An 11,775-nucleotide genomic window follows, 5' to 3' on the forward strand; every position below is an offset into this window, starting at 1 on the left:
AACAAAATAATTGTTTGATACAAACTAGGTTATATATATTTCATATGTAATGTCACTTTTTATATTATATAAAATTTAAATGATTTAATTACATTGTAGTTTAGTGGTGTTGTCTTTATTTAATAAGAAATAATAATAATAATGTAACAAAATGAAAATATATTTTATTATAAAACAGAAAATAAAGTAAATGTATTAGTTTTTTCTTTTTTTGGCAACAAAATGAGATTTTGCTTTACGCTACATCTGATATAGTGCCTAGACACCAAAAACTTGTTGTAAAAGGTGGATCTGATACGAGCCGATCATGTAGCTAGCGTTTTCCTTTTCCTCGATAAATTTAGAGATGCAAATGAGTCGAGTTCGTTTATCCTTGTCTCATATATATATATTGTTTATGTGTATTCATCAAACTCAAATATAAATTTAATTCACTTAGATCCAACAAACCCCAATTCAAAGAAATCCATGATCTCCAATGTCCCCAAGATATCAAGAAAGAAGGGAATCAAGTGATGGTAAAATATCTTGATCGAGCCCTTGCCCCCGTTCTCAAGTAGTAATAGCAATATCTATATATCTCCAACATGCTCTCCTAGGGTATCTCATACTAGTGAGACCAAAAGAACCTCTGCCTCTTGCTCCGCGCACCATAACTCGTCGTCGCGGGAGAAATAACGACACGACTCAAAACACATTTGAGCGACTTGCGAAGCGAACTCATATATTCCTCACTACAAGTACCCTCTGCACAAAGAACAAAATTTGCCTTAATTCTGCCCCCTAAACTGGTTAGATCAACTTGAACAATTGCAAGTCCTAGACTTTTTAGCCCGATGCTTAGCTCGGAAAACAACTCCGATCGGTCGTCGCAGCACACAGATGCTTTCAAATACACGTTCTCTTGATCTTGAGCCCTAATTCCTTCTTTATCTAAGAAATCTATGGTAACTTCATCGATTTCAGATGGGATTGTTGAGTGTTTGCATACTTCTTTCACTTCTTTTTTGAGTTCTTTCACATGTTCCACAACATGCCCTAGTAGAGCTGCCTTGTCCATCTGCAAATTCATCAACTTATACTATTTATCTTTCTACTATAATATTAATACGAGAAGCATATATGTCATGCAAACTAATACGGGAACTAAAAACAAAATCAAAATTACAAAGAGACAAACATAAAGAACGTAAATTACAATTTTCCCACTTCCTGAACTTAAAGGCAAGCTCAACTAAAAAGATATAATGTAAAGGGGTGACAACGGATGTTATTACTATATATTCTACTATATTTTGTTAAATGAGAAAGTTAAATCACAAAAATGTAAAGGTATAAATTTTAATAAGAGCTTGATTTTCCATATAAATTGTATTTGTGAATTTGTTTTATTTAATGCTTTTGATTGCTTGTAGTGATAGAAAACTTATTTACAAAATTGATCATTGGAAAAAAAAAAAAATTATTATTTGAAAGAGCTAGTCTTCTCTTGCATTGTGTTTGTAGCTCAAAAATAAATTTCTTTTCATTGCCCATAACCCCTTAAAAGACAAAAAGACATGTAGTTGTTGATAATAATAATAATAATAGAATGGGCCATGCTAGAGATTATATTTAGTAGAATCTCAAGAACTATTAATGCTGGCCACCATTAACTACATACTGTTGTGAAAAAGTAAAAATTTACGGTAAAAAGTAAAAATCTCAAACTCTCAAAATTATCAAACTACACACTTTATAATATTTTTCTCTCAACTCAATTGTTATTTCATTCACAAATGAGTGCTCTATTTATAGAGTTTCATATACAAATATTCCAAAATAAATTACCTCATTACATACATCATCACACACTAATTTTCAATATTCAACACCTAATTTTACCTAATTTTCAACATTCAACATTCAACATACATATTTTAATATTATATTTTCAACACTCCCCCTTGTGATGATGATCATAATGATTGTCTTCATTACGTGTTTTTATACTGCCTCGTTAAAAACCTTACTTGGAAAAACCCATTGGGATAAAAACCATAGTAAGGGAAAAAGAGTGCAGTCACGTAAACTCCCCCTGATGTTGACATGAACAGTTCTTCACAAATTTCGTAGATTGCGCATCCCAATATTATATATGTGCTTTCTGAATATTGACGTAGGAAGTGCCTTTGTGAAGAGATCTGATGAGTTTTCACTTGATCGAATGTGACGAACATCAATACATTTATTCTTCTCAAGCTCCTTGGTGAATGCGAAGAACTTAGGAGGAATATGTTTAGTTCTGTCGCTTTTTATGTATCCTTCTTTCATTTGAGCAACACATGCAGCATTATCTTCATATAGTATTACAGGTTTCTCGTCGAATGATAATCCGCATGAGATTTGGATATGTTGGGTCATTGATTTTAACCACACACATTCACGGCTTGCTTCATGTAGTGCAATAATCTCGGCATGATTTGATGAAGTTGTTACTAGTGTTTGTTTCTGTGAACGCCAAGAAATTGCAGTGCCTCCACGAGTAAATACATATCCAGTTTGGGAACGTGCCTTGTGTGGATCAGATAAGTATCCAGCATCAGCATAACCAATTATACTTGGATTAGCATCTTTTGAATACAAAAGTCCCAAGTCTGTCGTTCCTCGTAGATAACGGAATATATGTTTAATTCCGTTCCAGTGTCTCTTTGTTGGATATGTGCTAAATCTTGCCAACAGATTCACGGCAAAAGATATATCAGGCCTTGTACAATTTGTAAGGTACATAAGGGCACCGATGGCACTTAGATATGGTACTTCTGGACCAAGAATATATTCATCATCTTCACATGGACGGAATGGATCTTTTTCTATGTTTAATGATCTAACAACCATTGGAGTACTTAAAGGATTTGCTTTATCCATATTAAAACGTTTAAGGATCTTTTCTGTATAATTTGTCTGGTGAACAAACATTCCACATTCTTTTTGTTCAATTTGCAAACCCAGACAATACTTGGTTTTTCCAAGATCCTTCATTTCAAATTCTTCCTTCAAGTATGACACAACTTCTTGAATTTCCTTACTCGTTCCAATGATGTTTAAATCGTCAACATATACAGCAATAATTACGCATCCGGATGTTGTTTTCTTAATGAAAACACAAGGGCATATTGAATTGTTTACATATCCCTTTTTCATCAAATGATCACTTAGTCGATTATACCACATTCGACCTGATTGCTTTAACCCATATAACGATCTTTGTAATTTCACAGAATAACATTCTCTGGGTTTTGAACTTTGTGCTTCAGGCATCTTAAATCCTTCAGGGATTTTCATATATATATTACTATCAAGTGATCCATATAAGTAAGCTGTAACAACATCCATAAGACGCATTTCTAAATTTTCAGATACCGCCAAGCTAATCAAATACCGAAACGTAATTGCATCCATCACAGGAGAATACGTTTCTTCATAATCAATTCCAGGCCTTTGAGAAAAACCTTGTGCAACAAGTCGAGCTTTAAATCTTACTATTTCATTTTTCTCATTTCGCTTTCGAATAAAAACCCATTTGTATCCAACAGGTTTTACACCTTCAGGTGTAAGGACTATAGGTCCAAAAACATTACGTTTATTTAGCGAATCTAATTCAACCTGGATGACATCTTTCCATTTTATCCAATCCTGCCGATTTTTACATTCACCAAAAGATTTTGGTTCATGATCTTCGTTATCATTTATGATGTCGATTGCCACATTATAAGAAAATATATCATCAATTTCATCTATATCTTTTCGGTTCCATATTTTTCCAGTATTAATGTAATTGATAGAGATTTCATGATTCTCGTCAGTTTGTGGTTCTGACAGAACATTTTCATCATCATGTGTTTCTTCAGGAACACCATTCTCTATTTTGTGATCATCATGTGTTTCTTCAGAAACATCATTCTTTATTTTGTGATCATCGTGTTTCTCTATGAATTTTCTTTTTCGAGGATTTTTATCCTTGGAACCGACTGGCCTTCCACGCTTCAGGCGTTTAATGACATCATGAGTATCTTCCATTTGTTTCTTTGGAGTTTCAATTCGAGCAGGGGCATTTGCAGCATGTATATATGATTTAGTTACCCCTTTTGTGTCTGCAAATGCATCTGGTATTTGATTTGCTATTCTTTGCAAGTGCACAATCTGCTGTACATCCTTTTCACATTGTTTTGTTCTTGGATCCATATGTAACAATGATGATACATACCACGTAATTTCCTTTTCGGTATGTTTCTGTTCTCCCCCTAACATTGGGAAGATTTCCTCATTAAAATGACAATCAGCAAAACGTGCTGTGAACACGTCTCCTGTCTGAGGTTCAAGATATCGAATGATTGATGGACTATCATAACCGATATAAATTCCAACCTTTCTTTGAGGTCCCATTTTCTTTCGTTGCGGTGGTGCAATAGGCACATACACCATACATCCAAAAATTCTCAGATGAGAAATGTCTGGTTCTTGACCAAATGCAAGCTGTAATGGGGAGTATTTATGATATGCACTTGGTCTGATGCGAATTAATGCAGCGGCATGTAAAATTGCATGTCCCCATATAGAAATAGGGAGTTTTGTTTTCATAATCATTGGTCTAGCAATCATTTGCAGACGTTTAATCAATGATTCAGCCAATCCATTCTGTGTATGTACATGAGCAACAGGATGCTCAACAATGATTCCCATAGACATACAATAATCATTGAAAGTCTGGGAAGTAAATTCACCAGCATTATCAAGTCTAATTTTCTTGATTGTATAATCGGGAAATTGATTCCTCAATTTTATTATTTGAGCAAGTAATCTTGCAAATGCAACATTTCGAGTTGACAATAAACATACATGTGACCATCTGCTGGAGGCATCAATCAATACCATAAAGTATCTGAATGGTCCACATGGTGGATGGATTGGTCCACAAATATCACCCTGAATACGTTCAAGAAACATTGGTGATTCAGTTTGGATTTTGCCTGGTGATGGTCTTATAATAAGTTTTCCGAGAGAACAAGCTTTACATTGAAACTTATTATTCTGAAAGATCTTCTGGTCTTTCAACGGATGACCATGTGTATTTTCTATAATTCTTCGCATCATTGTTGAACCAGGATGTCCCAATCGATCATGCCAATTGGTTAATATCGAAGAATTATCAACTACCATGTTTGATTCAATGGGACTTATATGTGTATAATGCAATCCAGTAGGGAGCATTGGTAATTTTTCAATCACATATTTCTTTCCTGATTTATATGTGATAAGACACATATATTTCTCATTCCCTTCATTCATTGTTTGAGTATCATACCCATGGGAATATATATCATTAAAACTCAACAAATTTCTTTTCGATTGTGGTGAATATAAAGCATCATTGATCAAAAATTTTGTACCATTAGGTAACAAAAATTGTGCTTTACCACATCCTTTAATCAAGTCTACAGGACCTGATATTGTATTCACCGTTGTTTTTGTTGGTTTTAGTTCCAAGAAATATCTTTTATCTCGGAGGATAGTGTGCGTTGTACCACTATCGGGTATGCAAACTTCAGCTTTGCTCATAGCATTTTCCATATTTGAACTTCAAAAAAATATGCAATGAAATAAATTACTGGCAATATATATTTAAATATAACACATATCATAATTATACAATAAAACATTATTTTATGAATACATGAAAAACAAATTATTGTACATTTATATTCTACCACTATATTGTTCATTTTTAGAAAAATCATTGAGAAAATCTGCAGCATCAAAATTGTTCATTTCTATCCCACCAACATGTTGATCATTTCCAGAGAAATCATTCATAAAATCACCAGCATCAAGATGAGTTGAATCACTCAAACGGTCACTGCGTTCAGTGAAGTTGGTCTCCTTTTCTTTCCCCTTTAATGATTCTTTATAAAGTTTACAAAGGTGCTCAGGGGCTCGACAAACTTTGGACCAATGTCCTGGAGTACCACATCTGTAACAAGAACTTTCATATCTTTTTGAGTGATTCTCATTAACACTTGTATTCTCATGATGCCTTTTCTGTGGATGGTTTGGGACGCTCTTTTGAGATGAGTTATAAAAATAACTATCTCTATTATTTTCAAAACCACGGCCTCGACCACGACCACGGCCAAATCCACGTCCACGTCCACGTCCACGACCTCGACCTCGACCTCGACCAAAATCTTGTCTTTGAATTTGATTTTGGTTCCGAGGTTTAAATTCATTTTTATTTACAGCATTTACTTCGGGAAATGCTGTTGATCCAGTGGGTCGGGACTGATGATTTCTCACTAGAAGCTCGTTGTTCTTTTCCGCCACAAGAAGACAGGCGATGAGTTCAGAATATCTGGCAAATCCACGTACTCTATATTGTTGCTGTAGAGTAATATTTGATGCATGAAATGTGGAAAATGTTTTTTCAAGCATCTCAGATTCAGTAATCTCATGGCCACAAAATTTCAATTGCGAGATTATTCTATACATCGCCGAATTGTAATCACTGACTTTTTTAAAGTCTTGGAATCTTAATGTATTCCATTCATCCCGGGCGGTCGGAAGTATAACTTCTCTTATATGTTCAAATCTTTCTTTTAATCCCTTCCACAAAGCCATGGGATTTTTTTCAGTCAGATATTCACATTTCAATCCATCGTCGAGATGTCGACGTAAAAATATTATGGCTCTTGCCTTTTCTTGTGACGTGCATATGCCATTTTCTTTAATGGTCTCGCTTAGACCCAATGACTCGAGATGCATTTCTACATCTAGAGTCCATGGCATATAATTTTTCCCAGTAATGTCAAGAGCGATGAATTCGAGCTTTGTCAAGTTTGCCATGGTGGTACTAAAAATCACGATGCATTTTATTAGTTAATGAATATTGCAATACAAAGTAATGGATAAACAACAAGTACAAGTATTCGTAAAAATAAAGAAAACACACGAGGAGGATATTCTCCGATAAATACAAGACTCGTGAGTATGATAACTAAAATAATTAAAAATAATCTTGCGAAAGCCATCTTCTTTTTTCTCCGAAAATTTGATGAAGAATAATTTTTAGAGAAGAAGAGAAAGTTGGGGTGATTGAATGAGTTTGAGAGATCATATTTATAGGGCAAAAACTAGCCGTTTTGTTACCGTTTATGACCGTTGGTGAATAAAAGAATAAATGTATGTATTTGTATAATTTTATGGTAATAATATGGTATATATAATATTAGACATGTTTAAATAATTATATATATCATATCATAATATTATAACGACTGTCATAATTTATTTTGTTTAAAAACCTTATAGGCTTTTATACTTGTCGTATCCCTTGCCGGGAGTGTGGGATGTCGTCTTAACATCCTCCCAGGATTTATAACAAGTTTATGAAAAATTTATTTTATTATTTCTAATAATAACATTATATTGTATATTAAATAAATACACAATAAATAAATAACAGTAAAATAAATATAATTACTTTTGTTACCTTTTTCTTCTGTTTGGAGCTTGGAAAAGTATGTAGGACTTTTAGAGCTTCGTGCTGATAACGTGTTGTGAAAAAGTAAAAATTTACGGTAAAAAGTAAAAATCTCAAACTCTCAAAATTATCAAACTACACACTTTATAATATTTTTCTCTCAACTCAATTGTTATTTCATTCACAAATGAGTGCTCTATTTATAGAGTTTCATATACAAATATTCCAAAATAAATTACCTCATTACATACATCATCACACACTAATTTTCAATATTCAACACCTAATTTTACCTAATTTTCAACATTCAACATTCAACATACATATTTTAATATTATATTTTCAACACATACAATCAATAAATATTTGTTTTTTATGTGAAATTTATGCATTGGAATCACATGGAAAATATATAACACTGTATCTCTACCCTCTTTAATTTACCTTTTAATAAAAAGAATAATATGAAAATTAAGATATGTATTTTTTTCTTCATATTTTATTAAAATAACAACTTTACCGATTACTCGAATCAACTCATTTCGGGTAACATTATTTGTTTACTATATCGATATCCATAATGTATATCTATCTAATCGAATTATACACATACTAAAATACATATGCTCCATTGCTAGTATATATTTCGATAAATGAATTGAGACTGATATCCAAACTTAACAATTAATCAATAATGATTAAGTTCTTGTGAGAATGCAAGGTTGTGTATCATATGTTAAACTATGTCATTTATACACATGCTACATATGATACAATAAATTTTAAAAACTAAAGAATTTATTTACATTTTTGAAGTTTTTTTTTTAAATAATAATAATAATTAGAGAACATGATTGCTCCCTTGGATGCTCAATAGTGCTAAGTTGAATGTGGTGCTTAAATGGACATGTATCTACCTCTACCACACAATTTCGTTAATGATTAGAGTTGGTTTTGAAGTAATTTGTCAACAAGAAACATAAAGTATATAATATTTTATTTGAAAAAAAAATATATAGTTTCTCTTCAATTATATATAATATAATTTATGAATAAAAATTCTTGAGTTTATCTATCTTTTGACCAAGTTGAGTGAATGAGTAGATGATGAGTGGGAGAATGCAGTACCTTTTCAGACTTTGGGATCAGTTTTCTAAGAGTTGAAAACTGCGCATTGATTCTATCTCTGCGCCTCTTCTCCGCTTCACTGTGACTTCTTGATGCACTGGCGGCCCTGTCCTCCGCCGCATCCTCCGACGGTGGCATCCCTCCTTCGGCAGGAGGGTAACAGTGATACTGCAGGGCCGCGGCCTCAGCAAGAGGAAGCCATGTCGAGTATTCTTCAGACCAATAGCAATTCGCCATTTTCAAGAAACAATAATTTTACGAATTTTTGGGCGGTTCAGAATGTCGATCCTTGTATCTTGTAATAGGCCAGATTGAAGATTATATATTGTATTTGGAATTGGTTGGTTGCCTTTGATCTCCAAGCCTAGAGTGTGACTGATGTGATATCTAGTAGTTCAAGGATGGGAGGAAAGAAAAAACTCATGTCTTAATTAATGATATAACTTTAAAATTTAAAAATATATTTCTTTTGAAAATAATATTTGAATATTGTGGGTTTAATATAAAATAGGCAAAAACTTGTGTGACACAGTCTCACGAGTCGTATTTTGTGAGATGGATTTCTTATTTGGGTCATCCGTGAAAAAACATTATTTTTTATGCTAAAAATATTGTTTTTTATTATGAATATCGGTGGGATTGACGCGTCTCACAGATAAAGATTTGTGAGACCGTCTCACAAGAGACCTGCTCTACAAAAATGTCTACGTCATCATTATTATGATATACCTCGGTCAATTCACGTCATGAAATATCCTTTTGTTCGGATTAAACAATGTTGAAATAGCATCACAATCGATCGACTCCTCTATGTAATAATTACCAAGGACTTGATTAGCCTTGTGGACCATTTAGTTTGTGATTTCGAAGTGAAAAGAACATCACAGTTTGAAAGATATGTGATGGCAATATCATAGTCACACTTAATTTAACAAAGAGTATAAAAAATTATAATAGATTCATAGAGTAACTTGAGTCGATCATTTTCAAAAATGGGGAATGATTACGAGTTGATTACTAGTTACATTCATGTTGTCTTGAACTTGAGGCATAATATTTATCGACTCCTCAGTCATAAGGCATTAATAGACCCATATATTTGAAACAATAAAAAAAAGAAAATAAACCCATATAATTGAGACGTAAAAAAAAAGGGTACGCAGATTTGAGATGATTATAATAATTTGAAAGACAAAAAATTATGTGAGACGGTCTCATGTGTCGTATTTGTGAGACAAATCTCTTATTTGGGTAATCTATGAAAAAGTTTTATTTTTATGCTAAGAGTATTACTTTTTATTGTGAATATCGGTAGGGTTGAACCGTCTCACAGATTAAGTATCCGTGAGACGTGAGACCCACTCAATTTGAAATAGGTATTCCAAAGAATACAACACAATGGTCACATGCATCTTGGCTTGTTGGATGAACTTAGGATGCCAAATTGGTGAAATGAGAGGAGTGGGAAAACTTGAAGGCTAATATGGGTTGGGTTGGGTTGGGTTGGGTGGGTAGTAGTAGATCGATGGTCGTATCTATCAATCATCAATCTCTAAAATCCACAAATAAATGATTCCATGAGTCGCAACCATAATCGGATTGGGACCCCACACCAAGACTTTCAAGCCATTTTGATTCAATCCCTTTTGTTTTCTTGCTACGTACAATCTTCATCAGCCGCACTTGCTTTTACATCACCAAATCTCCAAGCAAATGTTTCAAAATTAAATGGTCATGTCCTACTTGTGATATCAAGAATTATGAGTTGTTTTTGGATCGAATGATTTGTTTTTGACACGTTATTTGAAGATAGATCTGCAATGACTCTATATTGAGGTGAATTATGATGATTCAAAAAATATTTAGTCGAGATTTGACATCTATCGTCGAGTGGATGTAAGTATTTTCTGTAATTTTTTTTTTGCACTCCTAAAACAAAAGTAGGAGTCCCCGCCTTAAAGAGAGGCCACATAATCCATAATATTTATTAAAAATAATGTACATGATTTAAAAATTTTGGTCATATTATCTGGAAAAAAGATTATCGTCGAGGGACCCGATAATCCATAATTGTAAATATACATCGATATCATATATCATAGTCACCGTATACGTTAAAACAATATTAAAATTTTTGCCTCAAAAAGGGACCCCATAACATATATATATATATATATATATATATATATATATATATATATATATATATATATATATATATATATATATATATATATATATAATTGAAATATATATGTTAATAACGTAATCACCATAGATGTTTCAATTTTAATGATGATCGAACTTTTCCGAGACATATTCAAGTTAAAATTATTTTATTCAATAGTTTGCGAATTGTTCGCGAGTTTTAAATTTTTTATAAATATAATATAATAATATACAAAATAAATGTATTTCAAGTATTTATTATTTTAACAATAGTTCTAATAGCTAACATTCAAATCTTTCGAGTCGAGCTCAAATTCGAATTTTAATTCAAGAGAAAAATATAAATTATTTGAGATGAATTCAAGCCTTGAGTTTCTCTTCAAATTGGACTCGATTTTGTTTCGATGTTTGATATTTAAGATAAACTTATCTCAATAGTTGAGATATTCAACATTTTCTCTAATAAATAGCTATACCATACAGTTCATTGATATTGAATAATAGATATTTTTTTCTTACCTGATTAAAACCAAAATTTTATTTACATAATTTCACTTTTCTCATAATTCTACCAATTTGATAGATTTAATTCCTTTCACACACTTGCTTACTTTAAGATAAAACACTATTCAAAACGATAAGATTGCAATGACAATTTTTGTTTTTTGTTTTGTTTTTAATTAAAAAAGGGCTTATCATTGAATAGGGTTCATATTGATTCATAGTCAACCAATATAGCTGTTTTATTTATTTATTTATTTATTTATTTATATTAAGGCCTTATAAGATTCAAATTGAGTCATAGTCGATAAATGTAGCTATGAAATATTGTTACCAAATTTATATTTGACTATTTCTTTTTTTTTTAAAAAAAAAAACTAAATTTATAGGCAACAACTTGTGTGAGACGGTCTCACGAGTCGTATTTGTGAGACGAGTCTCTTATTTGGGACATCCATGAA

General features: G+C 32.3%; 1 protein-coding gene across 1 annotated transcript; it reads right to left on the bottom strand.

The window, feature by feature from the left end:
* Positions 1–355: 355 nt before the first annotated feature.
* On the bottom strand, positions 356–9,060 carry LOC140824883 (transcription factor bHLH51-like). Its single transcript, XM_073186401.1, has 2 exons — positions 8,645–9,060; positions 356–1,060 (listed from the first exon to the last, which is right to left on the bottom strand). The coding sequence occupies exons 1-2, from the start codon at positions 8,879–8,881 to the stop codon at positions 611–613; spliced, it is 687 nt and encodes a 228-aa protein (XP_073042502.1). The 5' UTR covers positions 8,882–9,060; the 3' UTR covers positions 356–610.
* Between the last annotated feature and the right edge of the window lie 2,715 nt (positions 9,061–11,775).

The sequence above is a fragment of the Primulina eburnea genome, chromosome 1, assembly GCF_022965805.1.
Source record: "Primulina eburnea isolate SZY01 chromosome 1, ASM2296580v1, whole genome shotgun sequence".
Taxonomy (NCBI): Eukaryota; Viridiplantae; Streptophyta; class Magnoliopsida; order Lamiales; family Gesneriaceae; genus Primulina; species Primulina eburnea.